Source organism: Aulonocara sp. 'chitande type north' Nkhata Bay, linkage group LG18 (assembly GCF_057382095.1).
Source record: "Aulonocara sp. 'chitande type north' Nkhata Bay isolate Kocher_YH1m ecotype deep benthic linkage group LG18, A_spYH_male_GT1.1, whole genome shotgun sequence".
Lineage (NCBI taxonomy): Eukaryota > Metazoa > Chordata > Actinopteri > Cichliformes > Cichlidae > Aulonocara > Aulonocara sp. 'chitande type north' Nkhata Bay.
The window spans coordinates 27,438,090-27,464,163 of record NC_141361.1 but is presented as its reverse complement, the minus strand read 5'-3'; the positions used below and the strand labels follow the sequence as shown (position 1 = coordinate 27,464,163).

The 26,074-nt window shown below is 44.4% G+C and overlaps 3 protein-coding genes across 4 annotated transcripts in view; 1 reads left to right on the top strand and 2 right to left on the bottom strand.

Annotated features, from left to right (window-relative positions):
* The window catches only part of LOC147308820 (uncharacterized), a 6,751-nt gene extending 1,611 nt beyond the window's left edge, over window positions 1–5,140 (bottom strand). The window contains exons 1-5 of the mRNA XM_086272349.1: window positions 4,883–5,140; window positions 4,576–4,756; window positions 3,442–3,732; window positions 1,710–1,985; window positions 1,424–1,584 (exon numbers count right to left, since the gene is read on the bottom strand). Coding sequence (XP_086128475.1) covers window positions 1,424–1,584; window positions 1,710–1,985; window positions 3,442–3,732; window positions 4,576–4,642 — 795 coding nt within the window. The 5' untranslated portion in view covers window positions 4,643–4,756; window positions 4,883–5,140. The remainder of the gene's footprint in view (window positions 1–1,423; window positions 1,585–1,709; window positions 1,986–3,441; window positions 3,733–4,575; window positions 4,757–4,882) is intronic.
* On the top strand, window positions 5,127–18,021 carry LOC147308819 (importin-13-like). Its single transcript, XM_086272336.1, has 21 exons — window positions 5,127–5,477; window positions 5,950–6,075; window positions 6,205–6,845; window positions 6,927–7,067; window positions 7,184–7,325; window positions 7,414–7,580; window positions 7,707–7,827; window positions 11,851–11,998; window positions 12,210–12,391; window positions 12,472–12,498; window positions 12,655–12,789; window positions 14,740–14,886; window positions 15,043–15,123; window positions 15,207–15,344; window positions 15,452–15,548; window positions 15,620–15,672; window positions 15,754–15,820; window positions 15,930–15,988; window positions 16,082–16,171; window positions 16,296–16,477; window positions 17,599–18,021. The coding sequence occupies exons 1-21, from the start codon at window positions 5,409–5,411 to the stop codon at window positions 17,690–17,692; spliced, it is 2,907 nt and encodes a 968-aa protein (XP_086128462.1). The 5' UTR covers window positions 5,127–5,408; the 3' UTR covers window positions 17,693–18,021.
* Window positions 17,866–26,074, bottom strand: fzr1b (fizzy/cell division cycle 20 related 1b). Of its 2 annotated transcripts, none has more exons than XM_086272345.1 (14): window positions 25,781–26,074; window positions 25,270–25,450; window positions 25,047–25,148; window positions 24,899–24,962; window positions 24,655–24,782; window positions 24,362–24,444; window positions 24,077–24,260; window positions 23,928–23,993; window positions 23,738–23,840; window positions 23,372–23,553; window positions 22,733–22,966; window positions 21,483–21,587; window positions 18,708–18,800; window positions 17,866–18,601 (listed from the first exon to the last, which is right to left on the bottom strand). In XM_086272345.1, exons 2-14 carry the CDS (start codon window positions 25,345–25,347, stop codon window positions 18,560–18,562), a joined length of 1,464 nt encoding a protein of 487 aa, XP_086128471.1. In that variant the 5' UTR covers window positions 25,348–25,450; window positions 25,781–26,074; the 3' UTR covers window positions 17,866–18,559. The 2 variants fall into 2 exon arrangements, with proteins under 2 accessions (XP_086128471.1, XP_086128470.1); XM_086272344.1 differs by having other exon boundaries at window positions 25,802–26,074.

Here is a 26,074-nt window from a genome sequence, read left to right as displayed (position 1 = left end):
TGGGTCAACACACCTGAATCAAATGATTAGTTCATTACCAGGCCTCTGGAGAACTTCAGGACATGTTGGGGAGGTCATTTAGCCATTTTAATCAGCTGTGTTTGATCAAGGACACATCTAAAACCTGCAGCACACCGGCCCTTGAGGCCTGGAGTTCGACACCTGTGATTTAAGAAACTGTGACTGTGGCATGGTTGTTGGCACCAGATGGGGTGGGCTGACCTTCAGAAACGGCTTATTTACTGAAATTTTCCCACACACGCATCTCTATAGTTCACAGAGAATGGTCCAAAAAGGAAAAAAAAATCCAGTTAGTGGCAGTTCATTGTGTGATATCTTGTTGATGTCAGAGGAGACTGCCCAGGCTGCTTGAGTCATACAGAAGGGCAACATTAACTGTAATAACTCTAATAAAAACTATAATAAACCACTTGTTACAACCCAGGTGTGCAGAAGAGTACCCTGTGGGTTAAGACATGGAAACTGAGGCTACAATTCATACAGGTTTACCAAAGTTGGACAATAGAAAATGTGGAGACATGTTGCCTGGCCTGATAAATCTATATCTGCTGCAACATTTTGGATGGTAGGGTCAGAAATGGTCGAAAACAACACGAGGGATCCATTGTGCGTTATATCAATGTTTCAGGCTGCTGCTGGTGGCGTTATGGTGTTGGGGGTGTTTTCTTGGCACAATGTCACAGACTATCTGAATACTGTTGTTGACCATATCTATCCCTTTATGATCAGAGCATATTCATCTTCTGATGGCTGCTTCACACAACACATCATGTCACAAAGCTCAAATCCTTTCAAACTGGTATCTTGGCAATGAGTTGTCTGTACTCGGATGACCTTTACAGTCATCAGATGTCAGTCCAATCAAGCACCTTTGGGATGTGGTGAAACTGGAGATTCACATCATGGATGCACAGCTGATAAAGCAGCAGGTTTATCAGTTGTCATGACAATATGGACCAAGATCTCTGAGGCATGTTTCCAGGAATGTTTTGTTGACTCTAGACAACAAAGAATAAAAGCAGTTCTGAAGGCCACAGGGGTCCAGCCAACCACTAGCAAGGTGTAAATAATGAAGTGGCTAGTGAGGATCTAATAAAATATATGAAAATAATTTTCAGTTTCTCTTACCTAAGCTCTCGAATATTTTTAATCAGCTAAACCACATCTCAAGAGTAACCCCTGATCAAGAAATAAGCTAGCGGCCAAGTCACGTTCCAATATGTCATCTCTGCTTGCAGTTAATATTCTAACACCCAAGTTCATCTTGACAGTGAAGGGTGCTTAATAAAAGATGCAGTTATTTGGTATTTGACTTTCATAAAGTTTGGGGACTTCTAAGATGGAGATTGTTAAAAAAAAAGTGGTGAAAATGGTAATGCAAAGGTACTAGACTGTATCTTACCATGGGCAGGTCCTGCAGACGATGGAACTCCGGGTGGTTAGTGCGCTGGCGGAACTTGAGGAAGAGGACGACAAAGACGATAGCTGTGGTGACAATAAACACTGACAGCAGACCAGCCAGCAGAGGGTCTAGAGGGGAGCTGGAACGGTGACCGGACCTCTCTACACGATAAAGAATTTGATATGATATGAAGAAAATAAAATAGGTCATGGTAAAGGCAAAACAACTCAATGGGAGAAGCTTAAGGCAACACCTCATCACACTTAGCACCTGCCAGTCACCTTACCTTCACCGCCAAATTTATTTACAGACTGGACCTCCTTGTACACCGACCCAGCAGGGGCTCCACCTGGAGATGCGGTAGCTGTGTTCAGAGATTCAGAGTGTGGCCATGTGGTGAAGGTGGGTGCTGTGGAGCTTGTGTGGTGCACTGCTGGGGCTGGCTGAGATGAAAAGGTAGAGAGGGAATGGTTGGTCAGAGGGGTTTTGCCTTCTGTAGCTGCAGGGTGCAGAGGGGTGGTGCTCTGAACAGTCGGCGCGGATGAAAGGCTCTCTGCGGCAGCTGAAAGGGGGGATGTGAGCGCAGTGCTGTATCAATTCAAAACAGTACAGATTCTTCAAACGAAATGAAATGCATTCACAACAGCCAGAGGTAACGCTGCACTGCACTGAAAAATCTGTGCAAATTACAGAAAACCTTTGTCAGTATATCAGAACGCTGTGAATCCCAATGGCCTGCGCTTTCAAGCATCACTGCTCACACAGAGGTACTCTTGAATCAGATAAATCCACAGTCTTTTCTCCAAGAGCTTTGGACTCTGAGGTCTCAGCTTAAAGCCACAGAACTACATTAAATAAGTAGCTACTGTTTGCTTAAGAATTTAAATATATCCCAGCGATTCCAAACAGTTGCTGCAGATTTGTCACGTGCACACCATTATGTGAATCTCCTGTTCTACCACATCCCAAAGGTGCTCTACTAGACTGAGATCAGGTGTCTGTGGAGGCCTTTTTTCACAACATAGTGGGTACGCACTGCTCATAAAGAGATGGACATGGTCAGCAACAATACTCAGGTAGGCTGTGGTGTACATGGCTCATCTGGTGCTAAAGGCCCAAAGTCTGCCAAGAAATCCGATGCTTGTTTTCACCTTAAGCAGGTCAACTTGACTGTGTCTGCATGCCTAAATCCACTGAGCTGCTGCCATGTGATTGACTGATTAGCTTTAATGAGCAGTTGAACAGGTGTAACGAAATAAAGTGGCTGATGATTGTTTATGCGTAGAACAATAACTTTCTCTCGGTGTGGGTGTATTTCATTTCACCTCATGCGCATGTGCCTGCACTGACAGTTTGGTGGGGGCTGAGAATGTGGTGCACATGGTGTGATTGACAGCCGGACTACATTCCTGCAGCAGAACGGACAGACTGTCAAAGTACTGTGCGGTGTCAACAAAATACACAAACCACAAAAATGTTTGTTTTCTAATTGGATTATAGTGAGAATATTTTCGAGTGAGAATATTTTCAGCTTTCAAAGCGAGAAGCCACACACAGCCTGCACGTTATTCTGCAGGGACGGGGCAACAACAAAGGGTCAAAAAGGGACAAGTGAGAGGGATCTGTCATATTGTTATTTCTGTGCTTCTCAAAGCGGTAACACAGCATCAGCTGAGTGGGTTATATTTATATAATCTATAAAAGGAATCTTTTAAACAAGGTTGCGACACACATTCTTATTCTCAGTCCAGTCAAGCGGGGGTCAGGTCAGGCGAGGAGTGTGTTGCACGAACATTGCTGGCAAAAGGGACTGTGCCCAAGAAGAGCCTGTATTTGCAAACAGGCAGTGTTTAAGTGTGTGGGAAGTTTTATTTTAAGGTTCCAGTCTGGTCAATCTAAACAGACCGGACTTGAAAATTATAGATGGACAATTATAGAATTATGATATAATCACATAATCGCACGTTCCTAATTATAAAGATGCAGCTTTTTAAGACAAGTCATATGAGGCTGATTACCTGAAGGAGTTAGAGTACCGAGGTCTGCGTGCTGAGATGTAAGTGCTGCGGGGATTGCTGTGAACAAGTGGGTTTTAAGTGCTGCATCTGTCAGAGTCTCTGCACGGACTGTTCCTTCTGTCTCGCTGAGGGTTGTGGTTTCACCCGCGGATTCATCCCTGCCTGCAGGAATACGTGCATGCTCTGGGGACTCATTCCCAGGATACTCTGTCAGGTTAGAAGATGCTGAGCTTCCAGGATGATTCAGGAAGACGGCCGGTGTGAAGACATTGGGCAGAGCACTGCTTTGACCTGTAATTTGATAAAGAGAACTCCTGTTAAAGAGACTTTGACTTTAGGACCGTTTTCCAGACTAGTGATGACTTTGTCACGTTTAGATTAACATAAAGGTATTTTAATTACTTATCAAGTGAGTGTTAAAATAGCAAAATAGTGTAAAAATATAACTTTCAATTTGAAGTTCATTATCAGTCCTGTCTCTTTCCCCTCACCTCCAAACAGTGAGGCTGGATCTGCTGGAGGTCTCTTCCTGTTTAAAGGGAGTTTTTCCTTCCCACTGTCACCAAATGCTTGCTCACTGGGGTCAGCTGACTGTTGGGATTTTTCTCTCTATAATTTTAGGGTCTTTACCTTACAATCTAAGGTGACCTGAGGTGACAGTTGACGGAATTGATTTGTTTGGGTTCCTAAAAAGGAAAGGGTGAAAACTTTTTGCTTTATATTTGCTTTTGCGTGTGTTCTCGAGGTAAACGACTCTAATTTGACATTTCATCGACTAACACATTGACGTCCCCTTCAATTTCAAGTTTTAATCTACTTTAGGTGCTATTTTGCATCATGACAGATTCATTATGGCGAATTACGAGTAAGCCAAGAGAGATGAGAGGAAACTCTAAAAATAAAAAAACAAAACAAAAGGAAAGGAAAGGAAAGTTAACAAACATCGTTTAACGAAGATGAAATGCAACCAAGAACCTGCAGCAACATGATCTCCGTCATCGCCTCAATCACACCAATAAATAGTCGCGTGCGGACTCGATTACGAGCCCGACTCACATCAGCGGGATGTCAGAAGTGTTCGCATCAAACACAAAGACACATAGAGAAAGAGAGAGAGAGAGAATGGCAGCTTACCTCTTGTCCGCGTTGTGCCGGACAGCACAATCAACACGCAAAACACCAAATGAATTTCAGTTTTCATCTCAGCGGCGGCAGGCTTCCCCCTTTAGATTACACAGCAGCTCTCCTCTGTGGCTCTCTGGGGTTGTTTCCGTTACGCGATTTGACAGGGCACATCATGGGCTCTAAAAATATCCTGAGGGAGTCAGGCAGAAGAGAAGCAGGGGTGGGGCTGGATGCGGGCGGTGTTGGTGGGTGGCACCACTAAGAAATAGATTCTAATGAGTAAAACAAGCTTCCCCGATAACCACCGCAAACTCACGCGTGGCCTCTCGTCTCGGTGTTTGTCCTTTCGGAGCCAATCATCTCTACATGGAAGTGTCCACAACGCGTCACTTTGCAGTCGCTGTTGCTCTGCTGCACCAATCACACATCAGTGTGTCAGAGGCGCAGTTGCGTGCGTCAGGAGCGCCCGTTCGAAGCGCCGTGACACCGAAGTGAACGCGCTCTTTGACAAGTTTTACTGCGCTGTTTATCACTGTGAAAACTAGTCTGCAGTATCAAACAGCTGAATGTGTGTCAGTGTCTTGCTGTGGCTCACAGCAAGGTGGTTGGCTCAGCCACCTCTCAGTTCCCACTGAGGTCAGCGTGTCGTCACGGCTGAGCGCACTGCCCACCTGTGTGCCGCACGGACAGCTGAATGACCCGCTGCGTCCTCTCTCGGCGTTGTCTTGACACACTTTAGAAGACGCCGAATTTTCCTTTAATTTTTTTCCTTAAAAAATCAGGCTTTGAGCTGTAAAGGATATCCAGACGCAACAGTAAAAGAAACCTTCACCCTGTCCCAGATGGAGCCTCCAGGCAACCCGGGAGGCACCCCGGTGGAGCTGGAGTTAACGCTGGAGAATGTGGAGTCGGTAAGATATTAGTCAAAACTCGTGCATTTAACTGGGAAGTTTGAGTTATGGAATGGAAACAGCAGCATGTTTTCCCAGGAAGAAAAAGAACTGCAGCACATTCTGCTGATATAAATATGATTTCATACCAAATTAGTGAAACGATTTTTTTTATCATGTAAATAACTGTAGTTTGCTCATCATAGAGAGACTGGGCAAAGTGTAGCATTTGTAATATGATGCCAGTTAGAAGCACCTGCTGTACTAATAATAACTAACACATGTGCTTTGGATTAGTTGCTGTGACAACACATTTTTCAGTAAATTCAAACATTTGGCCATCCAGCATTATTAATGATTATTAGTGGTTGTTGTACATGTTGCCCTGCAAATTTAAAGCCAGTTTTATGTGCTAAAATATTCTCGGCATATCCCTTTGACTTCTTACATCGCTTACTTTGTTCTCTGCACTGGTATGTGTTTCTCCATCCAGGCTCTCTACCAGCTGTACTTTGATCCAGACATGGAGCATAAGAATGTAGCCCAGAAGTGGCTGACCCAGGCCCAGGCCTCTGCACAGGCTTGGCACTTCTGCTGGGCCCTGCTCAGCCCTGACAAGGTCTGTAGTTTTTCCCCTCTTTACCCCCACGCTTCACTTTTCTGTAACAAACATTAGGCACCATAACTTAATACAGCCTGGTTGAATGTGAAACTAAGAGCAGCCGTGTGTGAATGTGTCGCTTTGCAGATCCCAGAGGTTCAGTTCTTCGGTGCCAGCACCCTGCACACCAAGATCTCCCGTCACTGGAGTGACCTCGCTGCAGACCAGCACGAGAGCCTGAGGACGCAACTGCTCAGCCATATCTTGCAGTTCTCTTCTGGGCCTAAAATGGTGCTGACTCGTTTGTGTGTAGCACTGGCCTCTTTGGCTCTTAACGTAATTCCCCAGGCCTGGTCTCAGCCGGTGGCGGACATGGTGAGGGCTTTCCAACCGCACAAACCTGATCCTGAAGATGGCTCTGGAGCAAAGGCCTCTCAGGACCCCCACACACATTGTCTCACTCTGCTAGAGCTTCTCACCGTGCTTCCAGAGGAGTTCCAGAGCAGCCGCTTGGCTCAAGCTCGGCGAGGCCAGCTGAGGGAGGCTCTTGCCGGAGAGTGGGCAGTGGTGTGTCCTCTGCTGCGACAGCTCATGCAGAGCCAGGACTCATCGAGTCAGGTGAAAGAGAAGGTGCTCAAATGCTTGTCTAGCTGGGTGGCGCTAGATGTGCCTTTGGGGGAAATCCAGGAACTGCTCCATGACTGCTTCACCGCGTTGTCCGACCCAGAGCTGTTTGACGCAGCTGTGGAGACGGTAGTTAACGCCATCTCACAGCCCGACTGCCAAAGGTGAGAAGCACAGCTGGATGATTAGGTGATGATGAGTGACATGCAGCATATGGGTGGATGACTCCAAACATTTGTGTGCAGGTACATTAATGCTCTACTGAGCCTGATGCCTCTGGTGCTGGGCCTCTATGACCAACTGAAGACAGCAGCTCAGGATGGGGACATGGAAACCTCACATGGTATCTGTCGAATTGCAGTTGCTTTAGGGGAAACACACTCCAGGTACACAGAGTAGCACACACCTACACACACACACTCTACCCTGTACCTGGGCTCCACCATTTGTCTTTTATGTCTGAAATGTTCTTTTATTTCTTACATTTCTTTCCCTGTGACAGAGTTCTGTTGGAACAGGTGGACCACTGGCAAGAATACCTAGCTCTGGTTAACATGATTCTCTTCTGCACCGGCATCCCTGGACACTACCCAGTTAATGAGACCACAAGTTCTCTTACTCTCACCTTCTGGTACACTCTGCAGGTATGGAGAGTGAAGTATTAACGTGTTGTCCATTAGGACAAAAGATTTATACTTCCTTTTTACAAAATCAGCTTGTTATCATTTTTAGGATGACATTTTGTCATTTGAGGAGGAGAAGCAGTCTGTTTACCTGCAGGTTTACAGGCCAGTTTACTTCCAACTGGTGGACGTGCTGCTTCATAAATCCCACTATCCCTCCCAGGAAGAGTACACCTCCTGGTCCTCTGATGACAAAGAGCAGTTTCGTATTTACAGGTGGGTCTGGTGTTAATATTTTTTCTGTTTGATTGAAATTTGGAGGCTGACTTTAATAATCTACACTGATAATCTTTCTTCAACGCCCAAGACCAACTTTACAAATATGTTTTCCTGACTTTGTAGGGTCGACATCTCGGACACTTTGATGTACGTGTATGAAATGTTGGGGGCAGAGCTGCTCAGTAACCTCTATGAGAGGCTTGGCAGACTACTGATGGACCCCCAGCAGTCAGCAGTATGGCAGGTAATGCCCTGAATAACTCCTATTCAGCCGCTTAAAATGAAATTGTATTAACTGAATTTTCATACAATGAGCTTTTGATTTACTTGTAAAAACCACACAACCTTAAAAAAGTAAGTAAGCATTACTCAAGTGATTCAGGTGCTTCAGAAAGCCATTGAGATAAATGGCAAAGAGGTTGCATTCCTCTAAAAACATCACATACATACATATAATACATGCGTATAATAAATAAAGGCAAAAATACAGTTCAGATATTCGTACTTTATTTTTCTCCTTCTAAAGCAGCTGAGACTGCTCATCTGAAAAGTTAATTTACACAAGTGGAGGCAGCAGTTTGAGCTTTTTGTATTTTTCCCTAGATTGTGATCTATCTTGTATACAAGGACCGAGGGGCAGAAAACAGGTCACAAAGCATCGCTTAGTTCCACTTGTGATGATGATATAAAAACACTTGTTTAGTTACATTTAAAATCTAAAGGCTTCTTATTCTGAAAGTTTGCAGATTTTTTGGGAGGGTCTTTTTCCTGTTGCATGCAACCCATCGGTCTTTGAAAGATGAATGACTTTGTCATGGCTTTAAAGTAGTCCAGGCGTAAGACATTAACCACCCAAACAAGAGGCAAAGTAATTGAAGTCACTCATAAAAAGAGTAAACTATTATTTTCACAGTGCAATGAACATCTACTTAATAAACAAAAACGCATAAATAATAAAAGCATAAATTCTTTAATTACATAAATGAGTTACTCATTTGTGTAAGTCAGGAAAGCTACTGGAATTTACAGAGCAGTAATAAACCAGCTTGTCCCAGAGCTGTGCAGGAGAACTGATCAAATCAGCTCAGCTAAACAGCTGCTTCTGTTTTTCCAGCTTCTCACCCTACTCATGAGATTTTATATATTATATATATATATAAATTCCTCGCTTGCCCCTGCAGGCGGTCTATCCTTCAAGCTCGGGTCCTCTACCAGAGGCCTGGGAGCTTGAGGGTCCTGCGCAGCATCTTAGCTGTTCCCAGGACTGCGCTCTTCTGGACAGAGATCTCCGATGTTTTTCCTGGGAGCCACTTGCCTAGTTTGGGAGTCACCGCACCTAGTGCTCCGATTACCACGGGGACCACCGTTACCTTCACCCTCCACATCCTCTCGAGCTCTTCTCTGAGCCCTTGGTATTTCTGTTCCTTCTTCCTGATGTTGCTGTCATTGGGAACCGCTACATCGATCACTACGGCCGTCTTCTTCTGTTTGTCTACCACCACTATGTCCGGTTGGTTAGCCACCACCATTTTGTCCGTCTGTATCTGGAAGTCCCACAGGATCTTAGCTCGGTCATTCTCCACCACCCTTGGGGGCATCTCCCATTTTGACCTCGGGATTCCAGGTTATACTCGGCACAGATGTTCCTGTACACTATGCCGGCCACTTGGTTATGGCGTTCCATGTATGCCTTGCCTGCTAGCATCTTGCACCCTGCTGTTATGTGCTGGATTGTCTCTGGGGCATCTTTACACAGCCTGCACCTGGGGTCTTGCCTGGTGTGATAGACCCCAGCCTCTATGGATCTTGTGCTCAGAGCTTGTTCTTGTGCTGCCATGATTAGTGCCTCTGTGCTGTCTTTCAGTCCAGCTTTGTCCAGCCACTGGTAGGATTTCTGGATATCAGACACCTCCCATATCTGTTGGTGGTACATACCGTGCAGGGGCCTGTCCTTCCATGATAGTGCCTCCTCTTCCTCCTCATTCTTGGGTTTCTGCTGCCTGAGGTATTCACTGAGCACGCGGTCAGTTGGGGCCATCTTTGTGATGTATTCGTGGATGTTCGTTGTCTCATCCTGGACTGTGGTGCTGACACTCACCAGTCCCCGGCCTCCTTCCTTCCGCTTAGTAAACAGCTTCAGGGTGCTGGACTTGGGGTGAAACCCTCCATGCATGGTAAGGAGTTTTCTTGTCTTTATGTCAGTGGCTTCTATCTCCTCCTTTGGCCAGCCTATTACCCCAGCAGGGTACCTGATCACGGGCAGGGCGTAGGTGTTGATAGCCCAGATCTTGTTCTTACCGTTCAGCTGACTCCTCAGGACTTGCCTGACCCTCTGCAGGTACTTGGTGGTTGCAGCTTTTCTAGCGGCCTCTTCATGGTTCCCATTCGCCTGCGGGATCCCCAGGTACTTGTAACTGTCCTCTATGTCTGCAATGTTGCCTTCTGGTAGTTTGATCCCCTCAGTTCTGACTAGCTTCCCTCTCTTTGTTACCATCCGACTACACTTCTCCAGTCCCAATGACATCCCGCTGTCATTGCTGTATAGCCTGGTAGTGTGGATCAGTGAATCGATGTCTCGTTCACTCTTGGCATACAGCTTGATGTCATCCATGTACAGGAGGTGGCTGACAACTGCTCCATTCTGTTGTCGGTATCTTTAGCCAGTCTTGTTAATGATCTCACTGAGGGGGTTCAGGCCTATGCAGAACAGCAGTGGGGACAGAGCATCTCCTTGGTAGATCCCGCACTTGATGGTGACTTGTGCTATGGGCTTGGAGTTGGCCTCTAGTGTTGTACGCCACATCCCCATTGAGTTCCTGATGAAGGCTCTTAGGGTCCTGTTGATCTTCTATAGTTCTAGGCATTCCAGGATCCATGTGTGGGGCATTGAGTCATAGGCCTTCTTGTAATCCATCCATCCATTCATTCACTTCCGCTTATCCTTTTCAGGGTTGCGGGGGGTGCTGGAGCCTATCCCAGCTGTCATAGGGCGAGAGGCGGGGTACACCCTGGACAGGTCGCCAGTCTGTTGCAGGGCTAACACACAGGGACAGGCCCTTCTTGTAATCATTCCAGGCAATACATATATATATATATACACACATATATATTAGGATTATCTATGAACTAAGCTAAAACTGCAAATTAATCTTTGATGACTGATAAGACTGTAAAAGTTGTTTCACCTGTAGTAATGAACCTGCAGTTATTGCATATGTGTGTTAACTAAATTGTAAATTAGTTCACAAATAGATTTGGTTGTTTCAGTCTGTCCTTCTATAAAACTGTGATGACATGGTGCCGGCCGCTTTAGTGACCCATTCTTGGTGCTTGCTTCTTAGAACAAAAAATAAGATCTTCCAGGTGTCCATCAGGGGCCGATATTAGTCTTTCTTTGACTGAACAAAAGATTTGTGCTCAGCTGAGCCACCTATAGAGAAAGTGACTGACACTGAAAGGTAGCATTGTTAATGTTGCAGAAGAAAGGACAGCCTCCTTGCTCTCTCCTAGAGCCCACACTTGTTATCTTGAGTGTTCAAGCACTTCAAAGCAGTATTCAGAGCTAACTATAGCACAATTCACCATGATTCACTCCTACTTCATTAAGCATTAGGAATAGAGAACTGAAGTAAATAGCATGTTTCACTGAGTATTAGGGATATTGTTATTGTTTTAATTATTCAGTTGTACTTATGATTTAGAGGAATAAGTCTGCACCTTTACAACTGCTGTGAGTCAGACCATTCAAAATAATCTCATCTTTTGAGCCTTATAGTCAATAGTTGCTTTACATAACTTGTTTTAACAGATCTATTAAACATATTACAGCTCCTGAATGTGTGGCTTGTTATCTGACTGTGTGTGTAACAGACTGTTTGTTTCTATCATCTCAGCTTAGTTGTGTTTAAGAGCTTTTACAAACATCGTGTTTTACCAGTTGTTGAAGTAAATTCTTACTTTATTTTCATTCTTTTTTTATTTTGATTGCTGTGTGTCTTTTTTTTTTCAAATTACAAGTTTTATTGTGATATGCACAGTAAAGAGACATCCTTTACTGTCCACAACAGATGCCAAACAGAAAAATCCACATATAAAATAAATGAATACAATAAATTATCATTAAAAAAACAATTATAAAAACAGCAAGAAAGTTTAATTATACAAATAAAATAAAAGAATCTGAGCTGCTAAGCTAGTTCTATATATATTCAATTTAGAATGCTTCATGTCGTCTCTAACACCAGACTTTGTTTATTTCCATCTCCAGGACACTGAGGCGCTGTTGTTTGGCTTCCAGTCCATAGCTGAGACCATAGACGTGAACTACTCTGATGTTATTCCCGGTCTGATTGGTCTGATCCCCAGAATCAACATCAGCAACATTTTGCTAGCCGACACTGTGATGTACACAATAGGTACAGTGTATGTTCAGACACCTGCATGATATTGTCCTTGTTCATAGTAAGAAGTTATGCCTATTTTAAAAGAAAATTCTTATTTTCTCTTTTTCTTGCTTAGTCTGTGGTAACAGATCTTTGGTTGCTCGGCTCTCTTTTACGATCGTAGATTTGTTATTGTGATTTGTGTTTATGCTCAAATGGAAATTTAACATCCCTCGTCGAACAGGCTCACTTGCTGAGTGGCTGGCTGACCACCCGGTGATGCTGGGTGGCATATTGCCTATGGTGCTTCAGGGCCTTGCAAAGCCAGAGCTGTCTGTGTCTAGTGTATCTACACTGAAGAGGATCTGCAGGGAGTGCCGGTATGACCTCGGCCCCTACGCTCAGGACATCCTGACGGTGTCACAGGTCAGACACAGAGAAATACACAGCAACACGTAATCAGGGTTTTTAAACCATGCGGTGATTTGTTTACTGTGTTTTTGTAGGATGTACTGGTTAAAGAAGTCCACAAGGTGAGTTCTTAACCTTAAACAGTCACAGTTACTTTGAAACACAGACCATATCACCTCCCTGTCTGAGGGTGGAATTTATTATGTGTGTGTGTGTGTGTGTGTGTGTGTGTGTGTGTGTGTGTGTGTGTGTGTGTGTGTGTGTGTGTGTGTGTGCAGAGCAGCCAGTGCATGTGGCTGATGCAGGGTTTGGGTTTCCTGCTGTCTGCCCTGCCATCAGAGGAGATTTTAGGGAGACTGCACTCACTCATCACGCCTCACATCCAGCAGCTGGATACACTGGCCCAGCAGGAGGTAAATGTAAAAATAATAATAATTATATGCTTTAGTAAATTGATGTTTAAAAAAAATACAGGAAATGCTATAGTTTACAATTCTTTGTAAATCCAGTTGAATATAGAACATCCTGAAGCCTTTGAGAAAAAGTAAGAGCAGCAGTATTTGTATATTTTCTACAGAATATTAGTGTCTGGTTTATTTTGAGTGTGTTTGTATATGTGTAAATGTGGGCGGGTGGGGGTGGGGTAGTATTGTAATAGTCTGTAATGGTTTATTCCAGTGTTTTCTGTATAGGGTGACCAGTCTTAATAACACATAGCAGACAAAACACCATCACTTACCTATTAGTATAAATTCTCAATGTTCAATCCACGTTTCAGCTACAAACCGTCATCAGTGCAATTTGAGTGAAACCATATCGATATGCAGTCATGTGAAAAACTAAGTCCATCCTTAATACAACCACAGGAATTAAAGTGACAGGTACTGCTAAGTGCTGCTAATCACATCATCGTGTGATTAGCTGATCATCAGCAAGTGTGAGCACCTCTATAAAAGCAGCAGGTTTGGCAGTTTGCTGCTCTGAAACATTCAGGTGTGTGCTAACACAACGGCAAACATGAAAGCAGCCAGCAATAATCTTAGAGAAGCAATTATAGCTGCCCATCAAGACTATTTCCAAACAATCTGACGTCCGTCATTAAACAGTGAGAACGATTATTCACAATCTGAAAAAATTGAATTTAACAAACCAATGAAATTCTAGAACAATGTCCTAATTCAAACAAACAATGTTTGGCCATAGAGCACATCATCATGTTTGTCAAAAAACAAACACAGTATATCAGCACAAATACCTCATACCAGCGCTAAAGCACGGTGATGGAGTGATGATTTAGGCATGTTTCACACCTACAGGACCATGCAGAAGTCAATGAGTCGACCATGAACTCGTAGGCACACCAAAGTATTCCAGAGACAAATGTGAGGCCAATCTGCCTGACAGCTAAAGCTTGGCCCAACCTGTGTCATGCAACAGGACAATGATCCCAAACACAGCAGCAAATCTAAAACAGATTAACTGCAAAAGGAAAGAATCAAGGTGCTTCAGTGTCCACAGACACTGAAGCACCTTGATTCTTTCCTTATCTCTGCATTGCACGATAGATACAGATACATACAGTTGTACTGATAATTATACTGGTAAGCTTCTATTATATAAAGCATAGTACTGTATTTTTTTGGCAAGTCTCGTCCTTTATTTTAACAGTGAAAATTCTTACATTGTAACTGATACAAATGTGATACTGAATCAACAATTACAGAAGAGGTGCTGGTGCCTACGAATTGTTTGGGTGACCTTGCTGTTTTTTTAATGCTGGTGACAATTTGGTCTGAAGTAAAAGAGATATTAGTGTGATTAGTTTGATTAGTTCATCATTTACTTCATGAGAGAAAAAAGAAGAACTTTCTGTTTTTCTGAAGCAGCTCTGCGTCTGAGTGTTTTTTTAAATTCAAACTGATGGGGGCAACCCCACAGCTGTCATCACATTTTGATTGCACTGTTGCACAATCCTGCGTGAATGTGACATCAGCGTTTTTCCACTCACGTCCTCCCTCCAGTTTAAAGCACTGACAAACAAGTGAAAACAGCGATGAAAGTGCACAAACAGTCATTTGTTATATAACATATCCACATTTAGAAAGAGTAACAATGCTTCCTTTGCAAATAGAGCACAGCATGTAATCCAGAGTTGTTAGAGTACAGATAAAATGCATTTCGATGCGCAGTTTGTCAGTTAAGATGTTAAAAACATCTTTTCACACTCAGATTCTTAACACAGCTTTTACAGTAACAGCAGCGGCTTCACTCTGACACTTGACAGTTACTTGTCCTTTATTTTTTAAGCTTTTCAAGCTTTGTGCTGTACATATCAGACCCATGTACCTTCTCTCTCCCCACAGCTGAATCCCACTAATAAACAGAGCATCATCCACATTGTGGGGATGCTGGCCAGTCTCTTTACCACTCTGGACATCAATCGGCAGGCAGACTGCTTAGAGGGAGCAGCCAGCTCCAGACTCCCAGTCCCCCAGAGCACGCAAAACCCAGTAAGTTCAGAGGAAAAACAACAGCTTGATTAGCAGAGAACAGTTAGAAAACCCCACTATGCCTGTGGGTACAAAGTGTTAAAGTTCATATATAGAACTTCTTATGCTAATATTTTTTAATTAAAAACTATTCTTTTCTTTTTTTCGTAAACTTAGGTGGTCGTTGTGCTACAACAAGTCTTCACTTTGATCCAGACCATCCTCAGCAAATGGCTCCATGACTCGGAGGTGGTAGAGGTAGGAGGGTTTTCACCTCTTGCATAAACGTGTGTATGTGTGTTTCATGACTCACACATGCCCACTGCGCCCCCCTCTACCAGGCAGTGTGTGGGGTTTTTGATAAATCAGTTCGAACCCTCCTACATGATTTTGGACCCATGGTTCCTCAGCTGGGAGAGATGCTGGGGGAGATCTATAGCGCCTTCCCACAAGCCTCGGCTTTGGACCTGGCTCGGCAGGTACACCTCCGCATACACAGGCCAGAGTTAAAGTATTACTCCTCTGACTCTGACACAGACTCTCGCAGGCTCAGATGTCAGTCTCTTTGTTTCTGTATGTTTTAAAGATGGTTCACATATTTGCTGGAGAGGAGCATCACATCCCTCACATCAGAAGCCTCACTGAAGTGTTAACATCCACCACGCTCACTATATTTCAGCAAGGTAAAAAGAGGCTGCGTGGAAATGCACCTGTTTTGAATCAGGGCTTTTCTTACCGTGTGCTTGCTCGGCAGGTCCGAGAGATCATCCTGACATTGCTGAATCGTTTATGGACCTTCACGCCCAGGTTGGTGGAAGCCGTGCGAGTTTAGGAGCGTCTAAGAAATTCATTGTTTGACTACAACACCCATGTCTTCTCGTCTGTTAGATTCTTAAAAGGAAGCCTGATTTGTATCTGTCTGAGCAGTTCGATGTGAAAGCACTGTTTTACTGTGGTGAGTATCACCGCATGCTCATGAAAAGAAAATTTTACATTGTTTTTACAGTTCCTGCAAAAGTGCCTTTGTGTGAGTCACTCGCTGAATCAGTCATGTTTGTCTGCAGGGATTCTGTCACTCAAGTTTCCAGAGACACCCACAGTAAAAGCTGCCAGCCAGTTCTTTGTAAGCTGAGGCAAAAAATGTGCAGACTTTCATATAACATCATGTTTCTTGTCAGAACTGAATTTCTCACCTTTTCTACCCTATTCCTGGCAGACAGAGTTCCTGAGTCGCTGTAAAGACATGCCCTCATTTGGTGATGTGCTGCAGAGGGATGGAAAGCTCCTGACAGAGACCGTTCTGCAGGTAAACTAGTGACAGTATCGGAGCGTCCACCTCAATTCGTTAAACCCATGGGTTTCTTTTTTCATTCTGGCACTGAATTTGTCTTTTAATGCTAACATATTGTACATTTTTCCTCCTCTCTCAGGCGGTTGGAGGTGAGTCTCCCAGCAGTCTGACGGAGCACTTCTCTGAGGTGCTGCTCAATCTAAGCAGGCACTGCCCGGCCCTGCTGTCTCAGTGGCTCAAAGAAACACTGCAGACCCCAGGGTTCCCCTGTGCCCAGCTCACTGCAGAGCAGAAACACACCTTCAGTCAGCAGCTTCTAAGGTAAAGTACAGCACCAAGTGGTAGAGAAGTATTACCTATTCGATTAATGGACAAGTTGTTTATTGTTTTGTAGTTTTTCCTCTGTTCTCCACCACCGTGGTTTCTAAATCAGTCAAGATATGACTCAAGAGCAGAGGTTCAGCTTTAATTCGAGGGTTTAACACATTTTGAATGTAACCAGTGGTTTGCGCCTTGTTGTAAATCCTCTGCATTTCCACTCATGAAAGTGTGTCTTGATTGTAGACATTGAGAATGCTGTCGAGTCGTTTTTCCTGACCATGAAAGTATTTAGTCATCATGTGGTCTTCTGGTGTCGGTTAGCTGTCCAGTGCATTCCTCTGCTTTTTAAAAATAAACCATACAGTAGATTTTCCACCTCTCAAAGTTGTTCTCTCTCTGATAGGTTTATTTAAGTTTTTCAGCCTAATGGTGTCCTCACCAACTTGCACAGACTTCTTGTGCTTCATATTTAAAATTACAGTCAAAAGATATAAAATACAAAGTCAACTTCAGATAATCTGTCTGCTTCACTTGTCATGAAATAACAATGAAACAAGCCTCACCTGACCAGGATACTGCTGTCAGTCAGTTTCCAATCTCTCTTTGAGCCTCTAAAAATGGCTGTAATTAATAAAGAGTGAATGCAAAACGTTTATAAGACCCCTCGAATTAAAGCTGAAAGTCTGCCTTTTAATCACATTTAAAAGGCACATTTAAAATCCACTGTGCTGGCATTCAGAGGCAAAACTGCAAAAGCTGTATCGTCCAAGAGATCATGGACCTAAGTGTAATGTTCATCGATGGCAAAATGGAACAAAACAGACTTGGTGTTTGTATACATTAAAAATAATTGTTAATAACAAAAACTTTTTAAATGTGTTGTCTGTAGTTTTGCTGTGTTACAAACTTGTTTCATTCCACGATAAAGACACAAAAGTATCAGCATGTAATGTGAACGCATTCGAAACATTACTGATGCCAAATTAGGATGTGAGACATGACTTTATGATATTTGGCCCATTTATAAAATGACATTTTATGATCAATGAGCTTTGGAGATGATTTCAAATACAAATCTGTCCAACAGCAAAATCTGTTCTCTTTTTTTTTCCCTCTCTAAGGGAACAAACCAACAAGCGTCGCGTTAAGGAGATTGTGAAGGAGTTCGCTTTGCTCTGCCGAGGTCCGCAGGGCTCTGGATACTCAGATTACTAGTCGGAGCTGCCAGCGTTGCATCCGACTTCCTCACCGGGTCTTTGAGAAAGGCCCACGGCTCATCCTCGTTTTCAGAAACGCTTTGGTTCTAAATGAGACTTAAGAAAGCACGACTGGAAAACAAGACGCTCCCACAGACACACTGAGTGGACACTTATAAGATAATCGATTCTCTGTGCGACATATTTTTTAATAAAATATCCAAAGCAGGATAAAATGAGATAAGAGTCAGGGTGGCATTTTCGTATCTATAGGCAGGAATGCGCAAGGTTCCAAACCTGTGCTTCGTGTCTATGAACACTGACAAAACAACAATAAACACATGAAACTCTGCTGCAGCCACCTGAGCAACCGGTCGTGTTTGTTCACTTATTTGTGGTTCCCTCTTCTGTTGCATACTGCTGTAGATCATATTCACACATTATCTAATGAAAGAAAACCACCCAGGTCAGGCTTTATCTTCTCTCTGTTACAAAGGAGCGCCTCTTAAAAACATCTTACATTACATTATTTAGCTTAGAACTCTTGCACAGGTGTACTTCTGCTGATAGATAAGAAAACGACTTGATCACTTTTCACAACGGGAAAAAACAACAACAAAAAAAAGAACGAGATCAACTTGATAAGCAGACAACAAATTGTGACATAAGACTGCTGTTTCTGTGTGTGTGTTATTTTTTTCTGGAATCGGTGACATCACTGTGAGGGATGGCAGTTGTCCGTCGAAGTTTTGCCTCCATCCTTTTGTAGAAAAGGATGAGAGTTTGTGCGGCGAGGCTAGTCTGAGTGTCGTTGTTTGACTCTGTGTATTACAGCCACACCCCGGCAGGCTCCTCCAGAGGACCGTCCCGACCCCCGGGCCGTTTACTATCGTATTCTCGTGAAGAGGTTAAGTACTGACTTTGATTCCTGGGAAGAGAAATGCATCAAAACAGTGTGAAGCACATTGAAATGCATCAAGTTTTACTCATTTTCAGAAATTAAGAATATAAAGTTCTCGGATAATTTACTCTACCTTGGTACAGCGCGTCTTACTGAAGACGTTCCAGAATCGTAGTGTCTCATCTCCCGCTCCTGTAACGATGGCCTCCCCGTCTGGTGACACAGCCTGAGAGCGCAGACAAAATGTGGCATGTGAGAGATTTAACAGGACAGTTACAAAGACAGTTTTGAGATCCTTTAATATTCTCAAAATGTTTTTGATTTACATGCACTGAATGCAGTAAGAACAACAGCACAGGCATGAGCTTTAACTGGTGCGAAGACATACTATAAAATCAGCTTCTTTACTTATATAATACCACAAATTACCTCTTTATTACTGTGAAAAATAATGCAACAGTGAAGTGTGGAATTCACTAATGGAAGCAGACCGCAGGATTTAAGTGCATCCCTAGTTTAATGTCCATTAAATGTAACACAGAGTGATTCTTGCACAGTTTTACTTCGGCATGTTGCTACTAGGGATGGGTATCGTTTAGGTTTTATCCGATACCGGTGCCAAACCGGTACTTTTGAAACGGTGCCGGTGCTCAAACCGGTGCTTAATGAATGGAGAACACAAACTTTGTCCAAAAACCTCTCATGTTCAGCTGTTTTTTGTAAAAAGATAACAATGTTAGCCTTTTCTGCAGCTATGGGGCATATATGGTATCACTCTTGGCTGGAAGCAATGCTTAAACAATGGAAAAAACAAACTTTGTCCAAAAACCTCTCATGTTTAACTGTTTTCCACTTTTTCTTTGGTCATTTTAGCCTTTTTGGCCAGGGTGAAGGGAGTATCTGCCATCAAACAAGAAGACAGCCGCATGTAACTACGACGGTGTTTGCTAGTTCACCTTACATCAAAGTCAAAGTCAAAAAGTCAAAGTCAACTTTATTTGTCGATTCTGCCACATGTACAGGACATACAGAGAATAGAAATTGCGTTACTCTCAATCCCTAGATAAATAGCAAATGAACATTTAAATATATTTAAATATAAAAGTGATTAAAAATGCAAGTAAAATAATTAAAAAGTAAAAATTTAAATAAATACAATTTTACATATAACAAGAAAGCTATACAATATACAATATAATGGGTAAGTGACATTGAGTGTAAACCAGGCAGAGTAGTGCAAATAGTGCAAATGGAGATTTAGTAATGTACGGTAAGAGAAAGTGTAACAACAAAGTCTTATGAGGTAATGGCAGTCCAATGCTCCACAAAGTGACTGGTAACTGGTGCAGGCCAGTGAGTGAGTCAGAGAGTGTGTGTGTTTGTGTGTGTGTGACAGAGTTCAGTGAGACCGTGGAGGAGAGAGGGGAGAGGGGGGCAGAATCGGGAGGGAGTTAAGCTTCCTGACAGCCTGATGGATGAAGCTGTCCTTCAGCCTGCTGGTCCTGGCCTGGAGACTCCGCAGTCTCCTCCCTGACGGCAGCAGCTTGAAGAAGCTTTGCATTGGGTGCGTGGGATCAGCCGCTATGCAAAGGGCTTTTTTAGTGAGACGGGTGCTGTAAATGTCCTGGAGGGAGGGGAGAGAGACACCAATGATCCTCTCTGCAGCTCTCACTATGCGTTGGAGGGTTCTATGACAGGACGCATTGCAGGCTCCAAACCACACAGTGATGCAGCTCGACAGGATGCTCTCGATGGTGCCTCTGTAGAAAGTGTGCATGATGGGGGCTGGAGCTCCTGCTCTTCTTAGTTTGCGGAGAAAGAAGAGACGCTGCTGTGATTTCTTGGCCAGTGCTGTGGTGTTGTACGTCCAGGAGAGATCCTCTGTGATGTGCACACCCAAGAACTTGGTGCTGCTCACTCTCTCCACAGACGCTCCGTCAATGGTCAGAGGAGCATGTTGGGTGTGCATTCTCCTGAAGTCCACAACAATCTCCTTCGTCTTCTCCACATTCAGAGAGAGATTGTTGTCAGCACACCACGTGGCCAGGCGTCTCACCTCACTTCTGTAGTCGGTCTCATCCCTGTTGCTAATGAGACCCACCACCGTTGTGTCGTCCGCAAATTTGATGAAGAGGTTGGAGCTGTATGCATTACATGCATTAATGTAATAACGTGGTTAGCCTACTCAACGTAAATTACACTCGAACAACATGAAGTTACTCAAGCAGAGAAGAACGGCTGCTGCCATCATCATCCTCATCATTTCTGCTACACTGGGAGGGCTAGGGGCCAGGACTCTATTCTTCGGGTTTTTGGGGGATGTTGCTCCGGGTCCGATAACAGGCAACCCACCCGCAGTAGATGTGCACGGTGTGAGGTCTCGCAGCAAGCTATCAAATATGGCGCATTTCTCGGCTTTTAAAAACAACGCTATGCGTCGCCAGGTGTTTCATCAGATTCGGGGTGTTACCTCCTTTGACAGTATCACAGTATCAGCTTAAAGCACTTGTTACAGGCTGTTGAGTTTGCATCTTTTGCTGTGAAGTACAGCCAGACTTTGACCGCTTTGCCTTGGGCATTTTTAATCTGTAGCTCTGTTCTAACAGAACGTACGTACCTGGGCCCGCCTACTATCCTCGGAAACGTAAAATGATTGGCTAGAATCTAAAGTGTATCACAGCTCAGGAAAAAAAGCACCGAAATGTGCGCTGCTTTTCGGTCTGGTTACTACCGTTTATGTCAGAACCGGTGCCATCATGGCACCGGACACCGGTACCCATCCCTAGTTGCTACACACTGAATTAAAATGTATTCCAACGCTAGAAGTGTGTAAGTTATCAAAGTGCAACTATCTAGTTACATCAGTGCTGAACATGCACAGTGATTCATTTAGAACGTGTAATCATACCAGATACAGGACTCTGTAGGAGTGTCCCGTCAACTTGGCCACCTGTGTCAGCGATGGATACTTCCACACCAGAATCTGGTTCTGAGAGTAGCCGTGTGTGCTCACCTGCAAACAAAGAGCAGCATTGCAGTTACCACTTTGCAGTTGGATGCTTCTGCCAAGCACTCAAGGGGGAGCTTCCAACCATGTCCCATCCTGATTTATTGTATAATAAATATATAAATTGATGATTTTGTAAAAAAAAAAAAAAATGTAATAAGCAAACAACACAGATCGTCATCAGTTTAGCGTCTGATGCGGTACTGATGTTCCTGAGTGGAACGGTACTTAAACATAAGCAGTGTATGAATTCTTGATTTTTTTTTATGCAGACATAGTGATCTTTGAACAGCAAAAGTAAAAAAGGAAGTTAAACACCACTTTTATTGGAGATTATGTATCGGAATTTCAGGAGCAGGACCACGCCTCCAAACACGAGGTTCCCCTAGTTCTGCAAGCTGATCATTCTCGTTTACGTGCCCCACCCTCCCTCCCTCCTTGTTCTCCATTCTTCAACTTCTTCACTTCTATTTAGTGCATAGGGATCTGCCAGGCCCGGGAGCCATCGCCAGTCCCCTTCGATTCCTTCCCCAAACCGCAGCTCAATTCATGTCAAAGCTTTCACTTTTTCCTGCTAAAACGCTGTCAAACATAAATGAGGACGTGGGCCCAGCTAGTGAAATGAAATTTCAGACCACATTTGGATGGTTATGCTCTTTCCAAGAAAACACCAGTGTAAGACGATAATATTGGAATTTAATAACATACTGCAGAAGTCTTTATTAGTTTGAAACACCTTCAACATACTGCTCACTTCAATTTGCAACCATCTCTGGACGTCGAGCGTAACTAAGCTGTTTTAATTCAGGGTTTTGTCATGTGTGCACAGTAGAAACGCCTTTCAAGTATCATGTAATTCAATACAAAACCAACACCGGCTAGTATGAAAACTGACCATGACTCAGCACATCAGGGGTCGCAGTTCCAGCTAAACCGAACGCTGCATTACACAACACAGGTGCAATGTGCGCATTAGTAACTGGCTCTATATTAAGCTGTCCAAACGGGATCTGTTTTGCTAATTTAATGTTTGAGCTACTGTTTTCATAAAGTGGGTCTAACTAGCTTGATGAAATCATCTATAGCCAGACGCTGCTGTGCTGACGTCACGTCTTAAGAGTGTTGGGCAGTGCGTGTCTGCGTCTCCTCACCAGTTCGTTGGCGTGTTTGGACCAGGCCAGGTTGCAGACCTGGGAGCCGGTGTCTGTGCTCTGCAGAGCCTGACCCGTCAGCGTGTTCCAGAAACGCAGGCAGCGGTCGGCCGTGCCTCCGCCTGACGCCAGCAGCCCGTGTTGGTGCGGAGACCAGGCGATGGCTTTCACTGCTGCCAGGTGGTCACTGTACTGCTGCACAGGGAGAAGGCTGGAGCTGTTCCACACCAGTAACTGTTCAAAAGGCAGGAAGAGGTCAGTAAGGAGAGCTTTGAGTTTAACTCTTTCTTCCATAAAGACCCTTAATGAAAAGTTTTGACACCTCAGTTTATGCCAATAAAAACATGCTGTGACAGCCATTAGAATCATTTCCATGGGTAACTCCATGGGCAGAGACCACCCTCGATATTTTCTAGTGTAAACCCAGTCAATTTGTTTTATAAGGAGGCAGAAATATAAAAGAGACCACTCAGTTCAGAACAAAAATTCAAGGGCTACTCCTAGAAGAGGCTAAAGAGGTACGAACAGCTGCTTTAAAATATATAGATATCAATACAGCTTGAATTTGCTTACTTTGAACCTTTACCTAGATTCTAACCTAAAACTTTCCTTAAGTATGTGCTGTTTTAGTCGCCTCACCTTGTTGTCGTTGCCTCCAGATGCAAGGTGCTGGTGATCGGGGGACCATTTGAGACCGCACACTTCCTGTCTGTGACCTTGCAGCCTTCTCTCAGCAGAAGGCGGCGTTCTGACGTCCCGCTGTAGGATCACTCGGTCTCGACTGCCAGAAGACAACTGCTCCCCATTCCACGCCAGGGCACCTTGGGCACACAGGGTAGGTTCTCTTACTCTCATGCCCCAGATAAAGAGAGCTGAGCATGAGCTTAAAGGCTCAGAGCGACGGTAGTTCCTGAAACCACTACCAGCAGCAGGATAAACGGCTTCTCAGCGAGAGATGCACAAATCACATTTGACTGAATTCACTTCGCTCCTGCTCAGACTGACCTACTCTGGCTGAGTGGCCCTCCAAACTGGTCAGCTTCCTCCCTCCTGCTGCATCCCACACCTGAACGTAACCTTTGTGCGTCCCGACGGCGACCAGGCTCCCCTAAAACACGAGCAACCCAAACATTATTGTTCTCCTGTCTGTACTCTCCTCTCTCATGCCACACACAAGCAGCAGTCGCTTGCTCACCCTCTCGTTCCAGCACACTGACGTAACAGAGTCTCCGTCCACTGAAAGGTCACACAGCCTCGTCACCTGTTTAAACACAAAAATAAGCACTTCCAGAACTCCTTATCTGCAGCGCACCTCTTTAAAATCTAACCCACACCCCCACTTACCTGGCTAGTGCAGGCACTCCACAGGTAGACGCAGGCTCCCAAACCAACACTCAGCAGGTTGCCTGCTGACCAGTCCACCAGGTTGAGGTAGAAGTCATCCTGCAGCTCCGGAGCATCGAGCACTTTGAAGGGGATCTTGGAGATCTTTCGGGCTGGTTTGCGGGGAGAGCGGAGCAGCTTGTGACTACAAGAAACAAAACATGGAGACGTTAAACCCCTCCTCCTGAAAAAAGCACGGCTCAAACACCTGATGAGTGAGCAGCATGTGTGTGAGACATTTCATACCTTTTGTTACTAAGTGGAGAAAGAGAGTATGGTGAGACTTCACTGTCATTATCAAAAGGCACTCTCTTAGTGTGGACAGTGTACTGCAGAGAGGAAACAGAACCACAGTTACAAACTGCCACCAGGTTTTGGTACGGACGTTGTCTCTTATGGCCAACTTGAGTCAAAAATAACAGCATAATACATGCGTGAAATGTTTATGACAGCCGCATGTAAATATCACACTGACAGCCCACGGGAGGAGTCGCTTTAAATTCACTTTAATGGCCACCCACACCCCCGTTGTCATTTACCCTAAAAAGACTGTGAGAGTCCTGCGAGAGGACTGCATGCCGCCGGTCTTCCGTGTGAGGGTCTGGCACCGTCTCGATCCCGGCCCCCAGCAACTCATTCCTCAACAGGGCAGCATAGGCCACAGCATCTGGAGGGGCGGCAGTGAGAGCGGTGATGAAAATGCTCGTGTTAGAGGTGCAGATCTGGACTTTAAATGATTGTTATAACACATTTGCATAACAAATAATAATAAAGACTTCTGACCTTTGCTTGAGTCTGAAGTGGCGTCCTTTGCTTTATGGTTCTGACTGGGAGAGCGACAGTTCTCCTGTCAAGAAAGTGAAAGGTATGTCACCACTGGCCTGGATTACTGAGCTGTCACTGTTAGTTTAACCAAACGAACACCTCTCACATTGGCATAGTGGAAGTTGATGCTCCAGTTGCTTCCAGCTCGAGTAGGGATGAAGCGGTCCCCTGACTTCACACTGACAGGACTGCAGGTAGCACTCAAACACTAGGATGAACGTAAGAGATAAGCAGTCCACTAAAGATCAGTGCTAATAAAAAACAGCACACTCACACGAGAAGACTGCAGCCGTGCTGAAACGTGTTAACTATCGCTCTCTATTCCTCACCTTGGTCAGGCGGGCCTCTGCGGGCAGGTTCTGGTGGTTGATTTGTCTCAGCAGCCGTCTCTCGTACTCTTGGTCCATTTCTTCGGGGATGACGAGCAGCAAGCCCCCTCTGCTGCTCTCCCCGCCCCCCTTTAAACCTCCGCTCCCTCCCGGTAAGGAAATCCGCAGTGTATCCCCATGTCTGTGTAAGAAACGGCTCAGCTTATTTCACAGCAGAACCCATCCAGAACACAATGTGCGCTATCCAAAGACACGCGCACACACGCACACACACAAGTAGCTTATTCGGCTAACAAACCAAACGGCCTGGTTAGCCTGGCGTCATCGTCTAAGCTCAGCTGGTTTAAACATACACGACTGAAAAGCCAATTCCGCTTACGGCGTTCAAAACTAGCTTAAAGCGGGTAGATATGAAGCTAAAATAAAATGCTTCAGGGTGTGCTAATGACAGCCGCACCGTTGTCATGGTATCATGGTCGCGCACACAACAACCAATTTACAAGCAACGCACATCAGCTGACGACTGTCATACCGACTGACACGGCGGCTCAGGTGACCACATCAAACATCATCTCTGTTTGAAAGGATCGGCGCTGAGGCCGGAAGACTTGTTGTTTTCTTCCAAAATCAAAAAAGTAAAAAAAAAAAAAGAAAAAGAAAAATAGCGGTACACCCAAACGCTAACGGGACTCGGTGTTGTTGTTTATGTTCTGGAGCAAGATGGCGACAGCTGTGGAAGAAATTCTTTGGTTGACTTCTGCTGTCTGTGCAGTCAACGCAGTGTGACTCAACAGCGACGCCCGCT